This window comes from Manacus vitellinus, unplaced genomic scaffold (genome assembly GCF_001715985.3).
Source record: "Manacus vitellinus isolate BGI_N305 unplaced genomic scaffold, ASM171598v3 scaffold_17_pilon, whole genome shotgun sequence".
Classification (NCBI taxonomy): Eukaryota; Metazoa; Chordata; class Aves; order Passeriformes; family Pipridae; genus Manacus; species Manacus vitellinus.
This window is the reverse complement of record NW_021939256.1, coordinates 6405130-6427269: the sequence shown is the minus strand read 5'-3', so window position 1 is coordinate 6427269 and position 22140 is coordinate 6405130. Positions and strand designations below refer to the sequence as shown.

At 36.9% G+C, this 22140-nt stretch overlaps 1 protein-coding gene across 1 annotated transcript in view; it reads right to left on the bottom strand.

Moving 5' to 3' along the window:
* Window positions 1–420: 420 nt before the first annotated feature.
* LPCAT1 (lysophosphatidylcholine acyltransferase 1) overlaps window positions 421–22140 on the bottom strand; it is a 52350-nt gene continuing 30630 nt past the window's right edge. Inside the window, exons 9-13 of the mRNA XM_018070152.1 lie at window positions 15811–15936; window positions 8813–8966; window positions 7882–7980; window positions 3664–3802; window positions 421–1308 (exon numbers count right to left, since the gene is read on the bottom strand). Of these exons, the coding sequence (XP_017925641.1) occupies window positions 1124–1308; window positions 3664–3802; window positions 7882–7980; window positions 8813–8966; window positions 15811–15936 (703 nt within the window). The 3' untranslated portion in view covers window positions 421–1123. The remainder of the gene's footprint in view (window positions 1309–3663; window positions 3803–7881; window positions 7981–8812; window positions 8967–15810; window positions 15937–22140) is intronic.

Sequence of the window (22140 nt, the reverse complement as noted above, 5' to 3'; positions counted from 1 at the left end):
TGGTAGTTAAGGCATCTGGCTTTATAAAAGGAAACATAAGAAGTATTATTAATCAGTGTGGTGGTTTTTTTAACAGTTTTAAACTATTTTAAGCTTTATATACGTCATATGCAGTATATGTAATGTTGCTATAGAGATGTAACTAGCACTTCTTCAGGATGTTCTGCAACTTGTTGCTGGCTTGGCCTCTGAAGTAACTGCAACCTTTTCAAACTTGAGCTGATACAATGAAGTTTCTATGATGTGTTCCATGCTGTGTTATCTGTACAGGCTTGCTACAAAAGAAACCTGTGATCCCCAATAAATCTACATCAAATACAATTGCATAAACATCTCCCATTAAAATGTGGACGTGATTTGAATTGTTTATAAGAGAAAAGCACAGTTTAGTTATGTATTTGCAAACAGTTACGTGGCATGTCAGTTTGGAAAAAAATTCATGTTTAATTGCATCCGGAAGATTACAGTAGAAAAGTGTTGGGGTGAGGGATGAAGAGCCCTTCCTTTTCATTCTACCATGGAATAGATTGAAAGAAAAACAATTTTGTCATTCAACAGTAAAAATAAAAAATAATCCTTAGCAAGTTTTTGTATTACTGTTTCCAAACTGTTTACTGAAACCAAAACAAAGGGCCAAAATATGCTTGCTCTGCTCAAGAGAATAATCCAACTGAAGTCAACAGGACTGACTATGCAAATATGGACAACAAAGTTTGGCCCCAAATAAACATCCCCAAAACTAGGGAAAACACTAATCACCAAAGTGCACTTAACACCATAGTAGCTACAGTTTCTTTTTACATGCACAGTTTGTGCGACACTTTGTACAGGAAACTAACCAATGGAATATAAATAAGTGTGCCGCTTCCTTTAAATATGAACATTAATAATGAAGCACATTCACATTTTTGCCTTTCAAAGACCTTTTCAAAAAATAAAAACACCTTTCCCAAAGTAACCTGGAACATGTTGTTAAATACAGCACATATGATTCAAAGAAAGATATTAAGGTAGAAGAACTTTCACACACAAAACTGGTATTTGCTGTATAATTGGAGTGACTTGTGAAAATCCCAAGAAAAGACAACCCTCTCACCAGGAGAGGAAGGTAAGAGTTGCAGTGTTAATTCAGTTTCTTCTGTAGGGGCTTGTTTTTATCTTCAGTGTTATCAGGGCTGAAGTCAGTACAGATACCATTAGGAGCAGAAAGAGATGAAGTCTCCAAGCTGCTCTCAGCTCCCATCTGATCAGCATAGAGATAGTCTTCTGCAAAGTGTGGGTGCAATTCAGCAAATGTGTAGAAGTCATCTAAAAAAAAATTGTTGTTACACAGAATCAGCTCTTTGAAACAGAAGGATGCTAAATTTGAATACTTACACATATATAATCATATGATCTCTTTGGAGAAAAATAGCAGCAGTTAACATAATGCTATCCTCATTGCTTGTTTCAGCTTCTCAGCTTAAGTTTAACACATCCCCAGAACTGAGATGCTGCAAAGAGTCATCTAAGCCCTCTTGAAACACTTCAGGCCAGACCTCACCTTGTATGAAGGGGTAAACAGGCTCAGATTTGCATTAAAATGCATGATGAGCATTTTACACGCCCTGACATAGCATCTCACTGCTCACTGGGGAAAGGGCAGAAGCCCTCCAGCTGAAGATCACTGAACAGCAAGAGTAGTAATTTCTTAAGTTCTTAAACTCTTTTGCAAACATGCCCTTTAATGTTTTGCTTCAACCTAACAGCAGCTGTCATTGCTGCCTTCCACTTTCAAGATTTCAGCATTTTGAAGGTCTTAATATTTTAGAGAACAATATTGTGAGATGATAATTTATAACATTTTATAAAAAACCTAATTCTTGCTTCACATTCCAACACCCTAGAAAGAGGGAGACTTTGAGCAGTCATCTCTGCTATGTGTGTACAAAGTAACATCAGTACTTTTCCACCAGACAATGTTTTGATTTCTCAGAACTTGTCTGGACAATATCTTCAGAACTCTGTAGTCTGCAAGTTTTTTACCTCTCCTTCCTAGTAATTAAGAGCAACAAATTGAGCATGCGCAAACTTCTACATATTCTCAGGAAAGGCAAGAGATTGAATATTTATGGCAGGAACTTTCAAGACAAAAATGCAATACCAAAGGTTTATTTGCCTCTTCTAATTCTCTACCACAATATTTTAGACATTTATTCTTACTATTAGGCTTTTGGATATTTTAAAGTCACAGTGCAACATTTTTATTACAGAATGATAGCTTTTAATGGAAAAGGAACCAAGGAAAGTTTTAACGAAATTATGTAAAAACCATCCTACTACCTACTTTGTGTAGCCTCAAAAAAGACTGTTCTTGACTACAGGAAATAAAATAGTGAATATGAGAGCCAAGCACTTCAGTGGACACTGTTGTGGCTTGGCAGTCCAGATATTCTTTGATTTTGACCACTCAGGGGAAAAGTGCAGGTTAAATGCAACTATTAAAGATGAATATTCAAGTATTAATTCCTTGGTAAATCACATGAACTGGTCTGAATTCACTTGTACATGATTTCAAATTTAGCTATTCTCCAACAATGAGGAGTGCCAAAATTAGAGTTCTGCTAGGTTTACCAGCTTAAGATTCTTGATGGTATTTTTGAAGCTGGCAATGGGGAGGTGGGGAGAAGAGTTGAGTCACTGCACAAATCAGTTTGGAGTGACAGGTAGGAAAAAGGCAATGGGCAGGATGTATGTGGAAATGCTGGGGATGTGACAGATGAGAGGTATGAAAAGGAAAGGGGTAGTACAGCAGGAACCCAGGAGAGAAGACAAGAGTAGTCAGGAAAAAAGGAAAGGGCAGTGGCAATGATAATCATTAAAGTAACTCTAAAATATTTCTGCAGTTGAACCTTTACGTACATATTGTATGACTGAAACATAGGAATTACTAGTGTAGAAACTATGATTTATTAACACTGATATCCTAATTTGTAAATTCTTTACAAATTAAATACATACTGATTATCCTAAAGGAAAACAATTAGAACAGGTTATATCATAAGCACCTCTACTGGAGATACATGATATGCTGGCTATGAACAACTCAGTTCATACTTAAATGATACAACTAAATTTAGAGCCTTACTTCAGATTCTTCATGTTTTGTGCAGTAACACGCATGTACTTTGGCTCCCAGCACAATTTATTCACCCAGGTCTCAATTTTTCAAATGCAACTTTTTCGCCTCCATACCACCTACATCACACACTACATATTAGGCAGCCTGGTTAACCCTCTCATTTCCTGCCCCCAGATACAAGAGACAAAACAAGAAGACAGAACTAAGGTACCTTTCTTTAAAAACACATATTCACATACATGGAAGTCACAGAACAGAATATTCTCTAATCAACATATCGACATTCTCTCTAATCGAGTTAATTGACATATTATGTACCAATAAGGAAGAGAAAACTTCTGAAAACTTGCAAATAGGGTACTTGATATCAAAGGTGAAACTCATATTTGTTAAAATGTAAATTTACTTTGTTGCATTGCTTTTATCACCATTAAAGACAAGACGACAAAAGGTAGAGTTTAATAAAAATATAATTGTATATCAACATGAGTTCAGGCAACTTTGACATTTTGTGACACTTCTGACCCACTTAAATTACTCACCGTATGTAATCTTTCCTTTTTCTTCTTCATCTACAGCTCTGAAGAGATGTGTAACATTAATCTGTGATACACCCATGGCAGTCTTCAGAATATGAGCTAAATCCTCTTCTGTTATAGTTCCACTTTCTGATTGGTATAGCTACGAATCAAGACAGCATGATAAATCATTGCAAAGCCAAATGCCAACTCCTATAAACAGCATCACATTTAAGTAATGCAAAATTAAAATTTGGTATTGGAAATTCTAGTTACTCTCAGACTGATGCGATATATTAAGGATTTCAGATTAGTGTGGGTAAAATATATCTATCATCAGTTCACCCGTGTATGCTTAGAAAGTAAAGCTTACTATATTCAGAAAAAAATCCTATGCTTACATGCCTAACCACTTGAATTACAGTGGACCACTGGAATTCAGTGACAAAACTGTTTAATGCTAACATATTTTGCAAATATGTAACTGAGAATAATATTTAGTCCATTGAGTTCCATGTCCAAACTCCAAGACAGTCTGTGAAATCAGAAGATAAAAGGTCAGCATAAAGTAGATGACCTTTCCACTTGGTCAGATGTAAAACTCTAGATTCCTTTGACCAACATCCAAAAGCCAGTTTGCATAAAATGCCTATGTGTAAATGGTATTAATCAGCAGAATCTTCCCCCATACAGCGATGGGCCTATACTTTTCTACAAATACTTATTCTAGAAAACAATAATTTGCATATTCTTACATCCTGAAAAAGAGCTGCCTCACAGAAAGAGTTAGCTTTACTACTGATAGATTGATAACTAAAAATAATTGTTCACAGTCTCATTTCATCTTCACATATGTGCAGTGTTTTTCCCTAAAAAATGGACCCGTGTAGTTCAAAACACCTGTATCAAATACACAGCTTCATTAAACTTGCTTAAAATAACTCAATTTGCCTACACAATGGAACATGAGACAATAGTTTTTGAAACATTCCTGTCTCCTTTTCAAGCATGACAACACTGTAAATATCGAACCATGTAAAGAATGCTAGTTTGGAAACTTCCTTTTAATTTCTCTACATCATTAAGAAGGTGGGAACTGATGAGATTGAACAAAACAGGCATAAGGGTGCATTTTTCCACAAGCAGAAGTTGCTGTCACAAGACAGCACACCTTAGTGGAATAAAAATATTGAAGTTCCACGGAAGACAACACTCATGATTAGATCAGGAATCTTGACTTTTCTTCTCTAGCACCTAATCTGCACACTGTTTCACAGGAAAAGCTCCAAGGCCAAGACTTGTTTAATAAAACCTGCTACATTTTCACAGAACAAGTAGTCAGGTGATACTTGGTGGTCAGGTTCACACGCATCACATTGACAAGATTTACAACACCCTTTAGTTTCACTAGCAGTTCAGAAGGGAGGATGTGTAGCTCTTATTCTGGAATGCTGCTCTTAGACTTGATTGCCATAATACCCCCAATCTCTTTTAATTGTCCACCGCTGTAGAAATCTGGTGGCCCTGTAACTCCTATTTTTCACAATCACAGAATCATTAGTTAGAAGGGATTCTGGAAATCATCTAGTCCAACCCCCCACCAAGGCAGGGTCACCTAAAGCAAGTTACACAGGAACATGTCCCGCTGGATTTGGAATATCTCCAGAGAGGGAGACACCACAACCTCCCTGGACAGCCTGTTTTGAGTGCTCTGCCACCCTCAGTGCAAAGAAGTTCTTCCTCATGTTGAGGTGGATGAACTTCTTGTGTTTTAGTTCATGGCCATTGCTCTTTGTCCTGCAGCTGGGCACCACTGAAAGGAGTCCTCTTGACAACCACCTTTGAGATATTTATCTGCACTGATGAGATCCCCCCTCGGTCTTGTTTTCTCTAAACAGGCCCAGCTGCCATAGTCTCTCCAGATAAGAGAGATGCTCCAGACCCCTAATCATCTTTGTGGCCCTCCCCTGGACCCTCTCCAGTAGCTCCTTGTCTTTTTCGTACTATGGAGTCCAGAACTCGACATAGTATTCCAGACGTGGCCTCACTGGGACTAAGTAGAGGGGGAGGATCACTTCCCTCAACCTGCTGGCCACGCATTTTCCAATGGGCCCTAGGATACCATTGGCCTTCCTGGCCCCAAGGATACACTGCTGGCTCATGGAAGACTCCCAGGTCCTTCTCCACAGAGCTGGTTCTACTAGGTCAGCTCCCAGCCTGTACTGGTACTGGGGGCTATTCCTCCCCAGGTGGACCCTGCACTTGCCTTTGTTGAACCTCACTAGGTTTCTCTCTGCCCAGTTCTCCAGCCTATCAAGGTCCCGTGGAATGGCAGAACAGCCTTAAGGTGTATCAGCCACTCACCCCAGCTTTGTATCATCAGCATACAATGATAATATTTTTCAAGTTCTTCAGCCATATACCAAACACCTTCACTTTGAAAACTTGTAGCTATGTGAAATGTTGCACTTTCCCTGAGAGCAAATGACAATGGCAGAAAGTACCATGTGGCAGAGGACAGAACTTGTTCAAAGTCATATCTTCATGAACTGGTTAGAACTTGCAGTAACTCCAAATAAGCTCTGTGAATATCTTACGGTACATTAAGGCAGGATGTGAGGTAGGAAAGGATTAAAAAAAGGTTCTCTTTCCTTTTTTGCTAGAATAATGAGCAAAATTTCCTCAGCTTGAGACTTTTCTTAACCCTTCCAATCATCACTAGCATGATAAAATAAGCCATACCCACTTCCCCTTCTTAATACATGTATAAATCATCTTTGTAGTTTTACAGCTAAATTTATACTTTGCAATTAACCAGGCAACTCAAAATTATGTGTTAGGAGTTGAAGAATGAAGCAGATAATGAAGAGCAGAAATTTTACTAAGAAACAGTTCTATTAAATTCAAGTGCTTCCAAAAGGAAAATAACTGTCCGATCTGAGCTCTTCCTCCTCTCAAATGGTAAAATTATATTGTGCATTATGAATCACAACAGCTAAATTTCACTAAAATATTTCCCAAAAGCCCCCTTCAAGTTTACTTTAAGCTTGTTCATTTTACTATGACGACACAAAGTTGACCAAACAGCACCTGACTATTTCTCTATGCCACTATATAGATCAAATTGACCAAGTAAGGACAGAGACCTTTCTGCTTGTGCCTCAGAAGTAGCAGTAAGTAGCAGCAGCTACTAATGACAGATTTCCCCCAATATTTATAGGAACTACATATTTTTGTTCGTTCCTCCTTTGTCAAATTTGATTCTGGTCAACAGGTAAGCATATACATGTGAACAGTAAGCACCCACAGGAAGTCATTTCTTTAGTGTGACACAGTTAAGGTTACACAGGTATGGTGAAGAACCTGAAAATAACTACCTGGAAAATAAGGCTACATATATAGTGCCATGCAATTGAATGTTCTCAGCTCCATGCATTAACCAGTGAAGACAGCATCAAGAGTTAGTACTTTTAAGTTTTAGCAACATGAAAGACCATGTGAGTTCAAGGCAAAGGGAAAAGATGATGCAGGATACAGCGGAGTTTGCATGTTGAAATAGCAATATTGAAGAAATCAATGGAAAAGAAATAATTCAAGGTGTCAGAAACCCCACAGAATGACAAGTATTAAGCACTGTTGCTGTCACTTTCCCAGAAAGCCCTTATTAATGATCTATGCTGATGCTACAACAAACCACTGAGAGTAGAACAAGATCAGAAGCACTTCCAGGAAGCATAAAGTCTGGAAAACGACTGCAGAACCACCACAGAAGCATGCTAAGACTAAGAGGGAAGAAAATCTTAACAGGAGATAAAAAAATAATCTCTACTAACATGTAGGAATTTTTTTAAAATACTTTATTAACTTGAAAAGTATGATTTGATTTAAATATTCTAAGAGTTTACATTCTACAACTTAGCATTCTACAAACATTCTACAACTTAATAGCATTTAGTTTAGAGGAATCAATACAAAGGACTTGAGGTTTGAGACTCAACTTGCTGAGAAGGATTCTACCAGAGTTCTACAAAGAACAATTTCAAACTGCAAACTTCCATAATTTCACACAACTTAAACTTGCAATGGATTTGCTCTTAACATGACCTCTTAATCTAACTTTCCATTGTTTTAAAATGTAATAAAGTATTAAAAGGGAATGTGAAACTTACTGTTAAGTCTAATGGCAGTATAAAAAATTTCTAAAAATAAGTAAACCATGTAAAGCACGAAAATGCTGCTTACCTGAAATGCCAACTGAATTGTTTCCAGAGTTTTGGATGGCTTACAGACAACTGACAGAGCAATGACAAATTCCCGAATGTCAATTACACCATCTTCATTCTGTGAAGGAAAACCTCCCCTCAAAACAGTGCAGTTTTTCATAAATAACAAACAGTTACTAAAGATGCAGAATATTCAGAAAGATAGTTACATGTGTCATGGAGTCTCACTGAAATGAAATCACATGAGGGCAAGAACCTGTGTGAAAGCTGCGCATGCCCTTTTCGGAGTCTCAGTCAAACGTCATAGTCCAAATATTCTTAAATGACACTGCTGCAGTCACCCTTCACTTGCATATCTAAGATTTTTACATTAAACCATCTGAATTACTTGGCTGAAATTAAAACCACAGAACCAGAGGACAACGCAGCCTAATTTAAGCCATGAATACAAGACATCTGCTCTTTGGTATAAGAGAGAACATTGCAGACATATCCACCTCCTGGTCCAAACAGCACCTCATCCAGACAAAGATAATAGTAATTTCCCCATTCTGACTGCCAGAGGAATGAAAAGTCCTTCAAGTTTCAGGCATCCTAGAAAAACAAGTAATTTATTTACAAGGTAAGTGAAATATCGGCTAACAGACACTGCATTGAGTTGCAATGAGCAGCAGCAGAGGTTTAGCCTGACTCTACCTTTCTTCCTCTTCATATTTTGCATCTAGAAAGTAATAATTTTTTTCCAGCTGATACTCCTTTTAACTTCTACCTGAACAAATGCTTTATTTAGCTGATGACAGCTGCCCTTATGTTGCTGAAAGTGAAAAGCAGTAGGCAAATACTATGGTGAAATGCTCAAAATCATATCTTAGTGAATGCAATTGGAAAAGAAGTAGGCTACAGTGGAAGTCATAAAAAATATTAACTTTTTTTAATATGTCATTTCTTACCTCATCAAAAAGTGTGAACATATTTTCTACTGTGTGAGAAACTGGAAATTCCAAGTATGCTGAAAATTCTTTAAGATCAACCTTTTCTTTCTTCATTTTCATGGCACTTGCAGCATATTTATCAAGATCATCTTCAAGTGTTTCTGGCTTCAGCCTAGAAAACATTTTTGCACATTTTAAAAATAAATCCAGTATTAACGATGCACATTTTAATGAAATGAAGCAATGGATGGTAATGGTGTAAAGTACTACAAAATCTGGAATCAGAATTATTACACAACTTTTTCATAAAATACTGGATTCCTATAATTTTAAGGCTCTCATTAGTTCTTGAACCGTATTAGAAGTTACTGCAAGGGTTTAAGAACCCTGGACATAAACTTGTCTCTTTTACCTTAATGATAAGTCATATGTGTAAGCAGTTCAACATGAAGAAACACAGTCTAGAACTAGCTAATAAATACCAAGCATAGAGAGCTAGGAGGAATTCAGGTCACCTGAATATGGCTGTATTGTAGGACAGTAACATAAACCAATTACGTTTCCAAATTTACTAATGTCACTGAACAGGAAAGACCTGATGCATCCTGCGTAAAAAAAAAGATCAGGGATTACATAATAGCGATTATACTGTTAATCCTGTTTGTCAGTGCTCATTTTTCACATTCAGTCCAGAGCTGGACACATTATAAGGTGACCTAAACAAAATTATAACAGTGCATACAGCTACAGAATTTCCTCAGTCCTTCTTCTTGCAAAACCAGATTTTGACTGATGAACGAACAACTTTATAATTCTGTAGATATCTACTTCATGGTTAGTTATTTTTTTTCCCCCTAAGTCAAGCTTCCTGTTTCTGTTTTGCAAAAAAAGTCTTACAATGAATATAATAAATGGTGCTGCAGGCATGCAAGGAAAAGTAGATTCTCTCCCTAATACAACATCAAGCACATCTTGATCAGCAGGTTTCCTCTGAAGTGATTTAGGGTAACATGGGCATCCAAACTTTCCAGTCTGAAGACAAAAGAAGGCAATAAAGTCTCCTATAAGATCCTTCTGCAGTTGCCTGTTTTCCTGCTTGCTGCTGCAGACAAGGAAAGGCAGTTATTTACAGAACTCAGAAGCTCACACCAGAATTGTTCCCAGGCTGCAGCTGGGACTCCTCAGCAGCTTCCTCTCAGTAACAAGAATGAATAAAATGTTTAATATCAGCATTCTCAGGAGCTTCTGAAAAAAGATAAGAGCATTTTTGATAGGAAGATTATCTGTTACATCAGCTCCAGAACTTGACTGCTTGCTGTAATGATCCTTGCTAAACATCATGGCTTTTAAGTAAAAATACAGCTACCATGCTGTCTGTCATGACCTATACTGACCAAATATGTATTACCTAAACAATGCCAAGTCCTGCATTTCTGAATTATAAGATCTGAAGAAGGTCATGCAAGAATTCTTCCAGAGACCCATGGCTCCCACAGAACATTCGTATGTTCTCCATCCTAGCATTAAAGCACCTATCTTAAGATTTAGTTCTAGACAGTATGAAAAGATGAGTGAGACACCCCTCTGCAAACATTCACTTTTCACAACCAAGTAGAAAAGTAGAAGAAACAATAAAAAAGAAATCCACAGAGGATTTGAGATGCACCCAGAACTCAGCTACTCACATGCAGGATTACATGCAAGAAGTGTCCACAGATAATACATCCCACTGTAGTAGCTGAAATGGATTTTAACTGTAGGATAAGGACAGCTGGCATCTAAATCCTTCCTTGAGATAAGCCACCATTGACACAGAATATGTAGTCCAACATCTGTCTCTAAATCAGAGAGATTTGTTTTGCAACAAATTGACTCAAAATTCACTTTCTATAACTGAGGGAGTACCCCTTTGGTGAGTAGTATTCAAGACTTGCAATAAATATCTCTGTCAGTAATTAAATTTGAAAAGCTAAAATACAGTTTGAAGGCAAAACCTTGTATGGAAAATAGCATGACTTACCACAAATCTTACAGACATCTTGTGGTTTGTCTTTTGTAAATACAGAACATGTGAGCCAATCTCAAAAGCAGTATGTGGATCAGTGAGGCAAACACTCCTTCAACTTGAGTATAGCTGCATTGTACTTCTGGTAATCTAAGCTGGGCTTGCTTCCCTCTAGCCCTTCAAAATCAGAAAGTAATTGACGTGTTGATGACCAAAGCTGCTATGCTAAAGTTTTCTGAAGCCAAGTGCAAGTCTCGTAAATCGGTTCTGAACCAAGGTGAAATGGTTTGAATGTCTCAATTCCTTTACAATTATTATTTTTATCTCAATGGAGGCCATAAAAGCTAGAAAGCCAACAGCAAATGTCTTTACTGATGAAGTCATGCTTGTTGGCCTAATGGCATCCACGCAGGATCTAGGCTTTATGATAAAAAATGTTATTTGCTGTTGTGGTGTTTTGCTTTATTTTTTTAGGTCAGTGCACACTAAAGAGAAGAAAAAGCCATTCCTGAGTCCATGAAGATGGAAAGGACATTTTTCAAGATTAATATTAAATTCTGAACATTAAATTCTTCACAGCAGACTTCACAAGGAAAACCAGATCCCTGAAGGTAGAATATTTTCAGCATAATTACCACTATTTTTAGCAAGTAAGCTAGTTTTAGCTGCATTTGACTATTTGAAAACAAACTCCCTTCTTGCATGCTGGGAACCTGCCAAAAACCTTCTAGTGTCTGACAGAGTTGGAAGAACAGCTGGATCCTGTAGATAGCTACTGTAAACTGCAAGCACAGAGAAACATGCCCTAAGCTAGAAAAGCATAATACATTCAGTTTTGTGTCTGCTGATGTACTTCTGTGACACTTCATGTCATAATGGAGAAAGGATACTGAACAGCTGCAAAACTGACCTTCTTGAATACTCTCAGTATTGCTTTTATCAGAAATGCAGATGGACAACATCCTCCAGAAGTTTTTTTCTTTTTATAGATGATCTCTGAACACTTAGAAGTCACTGAACTATTAGTTAGCTATGAGGGTTATTACATTGGAAATTCAAAGTTCTGCCTACAGTTTGGACCCCCATTTCAGGCACACGTGTAAAGCAGAAGTTTGCATTGTAGTCTGGATGCTAGAGACTGTTGAGCAAGAATAGACAGGCACCAGGCCTATGAGGTAATTATTTACTCCTTACAGATCTTTTTAGAAGCCTATAGCAGCATTGTCTAGTAGGATCCTCACAACTGACTTGATAATATTGGAGAGTAGTAGTCAAAATGGAACTGCTCTTTAGTTCATGCCATTCTTACCAAAATACTAAGGGCTTCTCAGAGACAGCAGAATTGATTCAAAACCAGTCAGTTTGAATTTCATTGAATTTCACCAGGGCCAGGGAGTATGTAAGGAGGTAAACCTTGCAGGCATGCTAAGGTCATTGAATATTCTTCCAGGGCAGACATCACTACTACCCATCACATGGGTACAAGATGCCAATAATACTCAGGGCAGGAAAGCAAAGAGACGGTTAGGAATTCAAAAAGAATTCAAACCCAAATTGCTGCCCATTACTAAAGATAAAAATTACTAGAAGTAATCCTACTGCAAAAGCTAAGAAGTCTAAAAGGCAAGAACAGTGGATTTTCCTGAAATATGACCTGAAAAAGATAATGTGGTGCAAACTGTATTTTTTGAAAGTAAGACATAATCAGCAAAGCCATACTGTCTTCAGTGAAAAGTACGAAGAACCTGAGTCTGTGTACTAAAGGAATACACCACATCAAGAACCTGCCAAACCAAAGAGTCTTGTGCCACATGACACCAATGATAAAACACACATTCACCCTGTTACCATATGATAGTTTTGCTGTATTTTCTATACTCATTGCTTTTTGATGCACAAAGTGGAGGCCAACTACCACGCAGGAAGAAAAAATGTGCCATTTTGGACAAGTATCAGTGCTGCCAAGCTTAAAAAAAAATTAGGGAAAACAGATGCATAACCTTCATTTCTAGAGAATATTTTTTCCAAAAAGACTTTAAATTAATAAGAAAAATCAAGAAGTAGAAAACAGTGACCAAAACAGAAGGACATAACACACATCTGCTTTTGCTATATGTTCCAAATCATACCTAGGGTTTTACAAGTGAAAGATTTGGGATAAAACAACTGTGAAGCAAAAAAAAAAAAAATAAATCAAGCATGGGATATGCAAACAGATGATCCTTAATCTGGCTCCAAGTTTGACAAAGTTGTTGCTTTCTTTCTCCTCCCCTTCATAACCTATACCCCCCCCCAAAAAAAAAAAGTGCAAAAGGCTGGGACCACTAGAGTAAAATTTCAGGTTACTTTAAGACCTGACTTTATAAGCCCCATCTAACAGCATGCAGAACACAGTCACTAAAAAAATTCTACTCTGGATTGCAATATGTGCTCCATTTGGCTTTTTTTTTTCCTTAGAAAAGAGAGATATCTCTAATTTTCAAAACCCAAAACAACTAAAACTGAGAACAATCACAACTGAAAAAATTAGAAAACTGAATTCTCTAAGAAGACACTGATGGACTAAAAGCCACTGTTCCATAAGAAAGGGGAGCAACAATTAAAGTTGGAAGGTCCTTTTAGTTCATGAGCAAAGTGGATACAGGAATTAGAACAAACAGAAGTTTGAAACAATAGAAACAAATCAATTCAAATCAGAACTCAAGGATCTCCTTGCAGGTAACTGCCATAAAGCAGCTCATAAAAAGATGGAGATGAGATTTAATTAACTGTATTAACACTTCCTGAAGGAGATAATCTGAAGACGTCTTTAGTAAGGCACAAAATCCAAACAAGACTGAATGTCTAGAACATGGTAATAGATCCAGCCCAAGTAAAAATAGACTCACTTTAAACTGTGGGGTAATTAATTACGCAACAAATAATCAAATGAAGCAGAGGATTTACAATGTATAAAAACTATAATACAGACTGCATATAGTTTAGTAATCAGCTCATTGGTCAGACATAAATTATCAGTCTCAAGAGAGGCATGACTGCTTGAGGACTAACAAATGCACAATTTGAGAAGGTTAGTCTATGATCAATTGATCTCTTTGATAAAGCAGTCATTTTACCAAGGAATTCAGTATGAAGCAGCTGAGTTTCAGCCAGCTATATAGCTCCATTAACAGAGCCTGAGCTCTTCGTTAGATGAAGCATGAGAACTCACTGCTGTGGCTGCACGGCTTCTGGATTGAATCCCAACCAGCTGAGCACAGACCAAGCAAATTTTTCAGAAAATAATAATGAATCCTGTAGATACATAACGTGTACAGAAATAACTCTCCAGTGTAGCAAACTCAGGTCTACGTTGATTTCAAAGAATGTAAACCAAAAAGGAGTCTGAATTTGTCTCACTACAGAAATCTTTTAAAATTGCATGTTACCTCAAAAGTGTGTCATTGCTCAAAAGCAAGTATTAACACTCAATGAAAAATCCATTGGATAAAACTTACTGCTCCAGTCATTTAGCTATGCAAGTGGATGATCTTATTGCCTCCCTGGCCTCAAAACCTTTGAATAAACAGCAAAATGACTACTTCTATCAAATGTGCATTAGAGATGAAGTCATATTACAATCTTCATCCAACTGTGCCAGAAAAACACCATCATAATAGCCTTCTTATTGGCACATACCCAACTCCAGACAGGATATTTCACCAATGAATAATTGCTCAAACCAGAGAGGGAACTTTTGGGCTGCAGGGAACTTCACTCACAAATGCATGTAATTGTTTTAGAGGTCAAAACAAAAACCCAGAAAAGCATAATTTGAAAGAACAGCTTTAAATTGAGCAGACAGAAGCCAGACAACTTAACAAGAGGATTAAACTGAATCCTGGGATTATCAACTGCATAATAAGAGACGTGGGTGGTTGGTTTGTTTTGTTTCGCTTGCTTTTTTTTCTTGATACAGTAAATTCAGAGCCTTCGAAACAAAGTGAGAATCTTTCTTTGCCCTTCCAAGTCTCTCCTGTCCTAATGGAAGTCTTTTCAGATGGAGGTCCTGACAATGGATTAATATATGTTTATCATCTGAATGCACAGTGTATAGCTGTCCTACATTCCTTATTCTCCAACACAGCTTTGCTCTTCTTTATTTTCATTTATGTACACAAGCTGAAGATGAAAAAAAAATAGTGAAAGGAAATAACAGTACAGAATGAAAACATGAAACTATGCTCTATACTTTCAGGTGATGAGAAAAAAAAGAAGGATATTTGCATATTAAAACAGTTAATAGGATGAGGCTGCACATGTAGTTTGTGGTTGTTCAATAGGATGACTGAAGAAGCAGAAGAAAAACTGGAAAACAGCAGCAACAAGTTCTACTATTTGGTTTATGTGAATTTTTCAGGTTTGCTGAGGCTTTTCTGAAAGGTAAAGCCAGCAGGAAATGACACTATGGGAAGAGAGAAGATCTACGCTGCATATACTGAGCTACAGTTTCATTAGAAAGTCCATCTGGCAGCAACCTACTCAAAAGATCAACTACCACTTTCTGCTGCTTGGGAAAGGGTGACCCCTCTGTCCTCACTATCACGAGTTTAATCCAGTCACAAGACTGGATGTCCTTGTTTGGCATCCCTTGTTTTCCCTTCACAGATGTCACAGGAAAAGGCAATTGACTCTTAACTGTAACAAACATTAGGAATCCCACAGTATTCCCGACCCTCTTCAGAAAGCGTTTTTAGTTTTGCTCAGGAATGACTGCTTCAGACTCACTCTGCTGACTTGTCAGATGGAAAGTAAGAACTTTACAACCTACTTCACAATCACTAGGATTTGGGGTGCTGCTTGCAAATGAATTATAGTATTGGTTTGATTTTATACTGGTGTTTCCCTGATCATATTATGACAACATTTCATATATATTCATAAATGCACTATTTTTATATGAAGGGAAAACTATATAAACATGGATATATAATAAATATGCACCTTACATATAAATATTGTATATGCTCACCCAAGGCTTCTCACAAGCTTTGCAAATTCTAAAAGACACGTATCTGAAGGCAGACGAAGTTGTCCTTCAGCCAAAGCTAGCTGACAGTCTTCAAATGTATAATCTGTCACTGAAACTCCCAGTGCCCTTGAATAAACCAAAGAAACACTGTAAATGAGACAATCTAAGAAAAATGAATACAATCATCACTTTTTTTTTTAACAGCAAGAAATCCTGTATTATGCTCTCTAGTCTGAAAAATTATAAGGAAGAGCCTACAAAATAAGCTCACATAAAAAGAGCAAAATATGGACTCGAACCATTGCAGAACATCTATTTTGATTTTCTGAGTCCATCAAAATATGCAAAAACAAAAGAGAAAAATTAGGCAGTGCATATTTTCATAGACATATAAATTAATTTATATTTTCATATAAGTGAATAACAAAGGTTTCAAGATTTTTAATCCAGAACACACATATTTATCAATAATTATTTTCAATATTTTTATTGATTTATTAATGTTCGTGTAATCACTTGAGTAGACAACCTATTACTTTATGCTAATACTAATATTATATGACAGGTGACATTTCTTTATAAAGAACAGTTAGAATATAACACATAAAAGCAAGTAGAGTTAATCTCCATGCAAACACAAGTTATTTTTAAGTGTATGACGTAAAAAAGGTAGAAGAAAAAATACTCCCAAGCTTTTATATATCAACAATTAAGTATTCATTTTTGCTTTACATTTAACTTCATGGTCTGTAGTAATAGTAGCACCACAATATACTCCAAAAAAATCCTGATATTGTAGCTGCCCTTCATTTGCTATGCAAAGTTGAGAGAAAGACACTTTGGTTTGGAAGAGGCCTTTAAGATTTCAGCGTAAGATAAAATTTAGAAAGGAAACACTGCCCCGTATGAGTTACTCATGTGCCATGACTTCCATCATACTTGATTTTACTTATACTAGTAAGGAACATTACCTCCTTTATGCAGTTTTTTCTAGTTTAACGAAGCCTCAAGAAATTTTTTTATTGACTTACCTTCATTCTTTCCATCTACAGTTTGTCTAACTTACTGCTAATCACCTTTTTCATATGTGAAGTTAATATACACTAATGGCAAGATCGATACAAAACCCCGAGGCATGACACAGTCATTTTGGCTTTGATGGAAACTCTGCATTCAATTCTATGCTTTATTATAAATAATTCAATCTGTAACTGCAGTTACTTCTCATGCAATGAACAATTTCTGTTAAGCAGTCTGTTCCTCAGAATCTCATTCTAAAGCCTTTGAATGCCAATGGAAATAACATAAGCCAGTTCTCTTTTGTCCATCAATTAACTGTCAAAACTTCAGGAATTCTCAGATGTTAGTAAGACATGCACCGAACCTTAAAGCTACTGGTCAGGGTTTCTCTCTTCTCTTTAAGGCTGACAAAGTCAAATATTCAGGAAGAACACCTCACTAATAGATATTCAAGCTCAAAAGTACCAGATACATTAAAAATAGGTATTCTTAGTAAGCTATTTGTGAACAAAATAAGGACATACAAGGTAGTGATCTTGAATCAACAGCCTTCCTTTTGCCAAGAGGAAACAAAAACCAGGAAGAAATAAAAGGAAAAAGCCAACTAAACCAAAAATATTCAAGTACATAGAAAAGTCATCTTAAAATCATGCAGACTGTTGAAGACTAGATTGCCTTATATTGGTGATCTTAAGCAATTAAATTCAGTTCCCCCAAATTTTTCTCTTCTTGATGTGCTTCTGTTCCTCCTCCTAAGAAGTGTCCTAGTAGTATTTGTAAACCAGTAAACACTTAACAGAACGGTCAAGAGATTCTTGTGATACCTTACTTCACCCCATAGACTTAGGGTTAACACAGTAATGAATACTGTGTAAAATACAGATGAAGATGTGGGGACTTAAATCCATTTCCAAGTTCAACCTGACTTAGAGATCAGGTACTGTGACTTTGTCAAAACTTCTGTTTTACAGTATTTAATATACTGTATTATAAAAGATTAAATCACTGGTATGTTACAATACAGAATCAATTTTCCTCAAAAGAAGAAAAAGGAGCAGATGAGAGAAGCAGAGTCTATCCTGCCAGTTGAGATTACTTCCCATTCCCTTCTTTTGAAGTGTCTGCGTGCTCAGTCATCCCTATAGCCTTTCATGTCAACTGTCAGTGAAATAGCTGAACACCTAGGTCAGCAAGGACATGCTATAAGCAATACTATCAAGAGCAGCATACATAAAATAATATGGTAATAAACAAAGATCTTGTCCAGCCAAGCACATTACACCAAAATTTATCAGTTCTTAAGGTCACAGTAGGTATAGTATGCAAGAGAAATACAGGAACTTAGAGGCAATCAGCTAAAGCACAGGGCAACTACATCTAAAAGAGGAAGCTGGTTAAAAATAAGTTAAAAGAAACTGGAAGGGTAAAGTGTTCCTCTGTTGCACCTATTAGGGGATCAGAAGTAGTAAAACATTTAGCAAATAAGATTCTGAAAGGACAAAAAAAAAAATTAGTGTGACTCAAACTGATTAAAGGTGCCAATTAGAATGAAGAGACTTTAAAAAAACCCAAATGAAAACCACAACCGTTCCCTAAGGAAAACAAGAATAGAGAGACAAGTTAAAACATAACCATAAGGTGGCAAGCCAAAGCAAGAAACAATAACTTGTTAAAATCAAAAGCATGAAGCTTTTCAAACACATCAAAAGAAAGATGACTAAGAAAGATCAAGGCATTCAACCTGGCGTTGAAGACTGACTGCCATCCCAGAACCAATGCCAGATTTAAATAACTTCTAAATAATGGTCCATGAACATGTTGAACGAGCCTAGCCAAAGAGGAATTAAAAAACCCCAAACAAATAATCAACAAGCAACCAAAACTTAAGATCCAGAACAAATTCCAAACAAAAGCAGGGATCACCTCAGACTTAGCCAAACCACCAGCGGGAAAGACAACCTTCATCTTTTTATAGCTTTGTGCAGCTCTAATAAAAGGCACGGTATTGGGCCAGTACAGGTAAATGCCCAACACTACTAATACCTGCATGTAGGCTCAATGTCAACACATACACAAAACAGGACTGAGAAGGACAAAAGCAACTTCTCTTGTTCACCTGTTGGCAATTTTCCAGCCATTGGACTTCAAAAAGCAAAAGGGACAAATGGACTTAAACAGTGTCTCTATATACATATATATATATACACACATACGTATACACGTCCAGACTTTCACAATAACAAAGATCAGAAGTAGAGAAGGGAAGAAACAACTTTAGCTCATAGCAAAGTTCAGTCATAGAATCAACCAAGGCCAGATAGAGTCCAAGGGGCTCTTTAGTTCAGAAGACAAATTACAAGCTGTATAGGGCTACCAGTTTAAAGGACCCTGATTTCAGCTCAGAATGTTGAAGAAACTGAAGGTGGAGAACACATAAACTTTATTATTTGTGATAAGACTTGTGAATTTTTCAGCTTCTTAGAATAAAGCCTGGCATCCTAGAGCTCTCTGTGAGGCTCAGGTACAACTGCAACTCACAGGATTTTCTACAGAACCAGTTACTAAACTATTTTAACTTATCTCCAAGGCAACCTTTCTCTACTTCAACTGGAAAAAAAGAAGAAAACAGATAATTTCAATTAGTGATGAAAATCAAAAGTGCAACTCCATATTTTTAGTAAACTAGAAATAAAACAACTTTTCCCATGTCTTTATTTAAAAGCATTTTTTTTCCTCTTCTCTTCATATTACCTCTGCTTTCACAGCCAGTTAACCTGAACCTGGCCTTTTTAATGTTCAGCAAATTTGTATGGCCTGACATGCATGTCTGGCTTGACACACCTTGAGGCTTTTTCCCTCCCTGCCTTCCCTGAAATGCTGGCTATTTACCTTTCATGATATCATATGACATAAAATTTCAAAGTCAGTAAGTCACTTCAAAATAATAAACCCAAACGAAGCAAAACCCCAGAAGCTTTCCTGCAAACCCAATCTGTGACACACAACAGTTGTACTTATATCCTGATGTCTTACACCAAACAGCTCCCTACATCTAACACTTGTGCAGTCATAATATAAAGTGAATGATCAACTTTCTCATTTTCTGCATACCAATCCACTAGGCATGCAAGAGGCTGAACATAAAACAGAATGTGCCTGTTGTAATATGATGAGAAGTGAGAGAAAATAGTACAGGCAATATTGTGACATTCTGAATCTCTGCTTCAACAAAAACACTTTAGAAGTGTTTTAAGTTGTTAATAAGCAGAACTGTGAACTAATGAATACGCCACAGGCTCTTTAAATCAGCTATAATCTTTATAAGGTACTGAAAATATTAAGATTACATCAAATTTGGTATTTTTCATTATGAGATGTTGAGCAAAAAGAGAGACACCACAGTGGGCAAATAACTCCAATTATTAGTAGTCATTTGTATAGGAATTTCCTGAACCAGAGACCACTTGTACCACTATGTTTTAGAATCACTGATTAACCACATTTTTTTTACAGTATATCTCAGCTCTGATGGAGTCACTTTATGTATCTGGTAGTGAATGCCACAATTTTGTACATGTTTTAAAGACTTACTCCATTTAATTTCAGCTGATCTACTGTTGAGTGCTTTCCATCTCTTCTGCTATGGAATCCCCTACTATGCATTTCCAGACCACTCATCAATTTTGCTGACCTTCAAAACAATCCTCCACTATTTTTTTTTTTCAACCTTTCCCAAACTGAAGAGCTTTTACCTATTTAGTTTTGGAAGGCCAGAGTAGATAGTCCTTTTTTTCTTCTCAGACTACTACTTTGTGACATTCTCCAAGCAAATGAAGGTCTAGTCAGGAGTCTGAAGTTCACATCAGGAATAGAGTATCTCATGATGGTTTAATTTTTAGATGGAAAAAGAAGTTGCCAACAGCTGCACTTCTCTCTGGCTGAAACCGGGTCCTGTAATTGTTGGTCTTGCAGATTTGCACATCACAAATCTTCAAGGGTGAAAAACGAGGCAGATTTTCCTTGTGTTGTCAGCATTCAAAAATCTAGCTCAAACCAAACTGCTGCAAATTATTACTTAATTTTAAAAAATTTATTTCTTCCATGAGAAAATAAATGTAGCAAGAAGTTGCACAGTTAACCCTGTTCTGTAACTGTGTTTGCCCAACTGCCACAACTACAGCATTCACAGAAATGAACAGAGTGCACAATGTATTTCTCATGTCCATTTTTGTATGTGACCTGAAACCCAAATAAAGCATCGAATCCTTTAGGTTGGCAAAGACCTCTGAGATCCTTGAGTCCATCCTCTGAACGATCACCACCTTGTCAATGAGGCCGCAGAACTAAGTGCTATGTCCAAATATTTCTTGAACACCTATAGGGATGGTACAGGGATGCCTTAGATGGAGTAAAAATACAAAAAAAAAAAAGATTTGAATTTCAAAGTTGAATGCTGAGTGTCCAAGCAGTAGCTGTGCAGAATCACATACGAAACATCAGACAGCATAGGCACAGAGCACAGCAGCTTTTCCAAAGTTAGATTTAACTGGCCACTGAAAACAACAGATAAATATGAGATAGACCAGTAAGCTACTGTAAACCCACATCCTCAAGGCTGCTCTTCAACAACTGGCATTACTGTATCCCATATAGTGGCAGAGATCACATACTGATGCTGTCAAAGCCTTCGAGAAAAAAACCAAAACTGATTTTGACTGCGTAAAGATGAAAAAAGGTAAGATGGAAACAGAAGACTATCTGTAATATTCTTTGCCTTCATCAGCATACTGGAAAAAAGTATTAATTTTTCAAAAGCAAAAATGTAATGCTCATATGTCAGACTGGTAAGTTGCTGCTCTAACTATGGCATGCTCCAACAAGTGGAAAGTGATCCTGGCAGGCATTCGACAGAGGAAATGTAAGGAAGACAGACTGCTTTCAAGTTTCATGTCTAATACGCTGCATTTTAATCGATTTCAGCATCTACTGTAAATATGAAAATATATCTTTAAATGTTTGTGTCAGTGAGGAAGAAAAACAAATTATTGGAAAAATGCAAACTGGACTATTAACATTTTAGTACTTCTACAGGAAGTCTGCCATACCGGGCTCACCAAAAGAGAAACTTCAGAACTCCAGGCCAGTGTCACACATGTAGCTATAATGCTGAGTTTAGCATTACAAATATTGGAAAAACAAAATGTTCAAATCAGGAGTGCTGACAGAACTTTGGTTCTGAGGTTCTTGCAGTTTTGAAAAACAAAGAAGCAAAGGCGTCCAGTTTCCATCAGGTTTCAGTTTAAACACCTA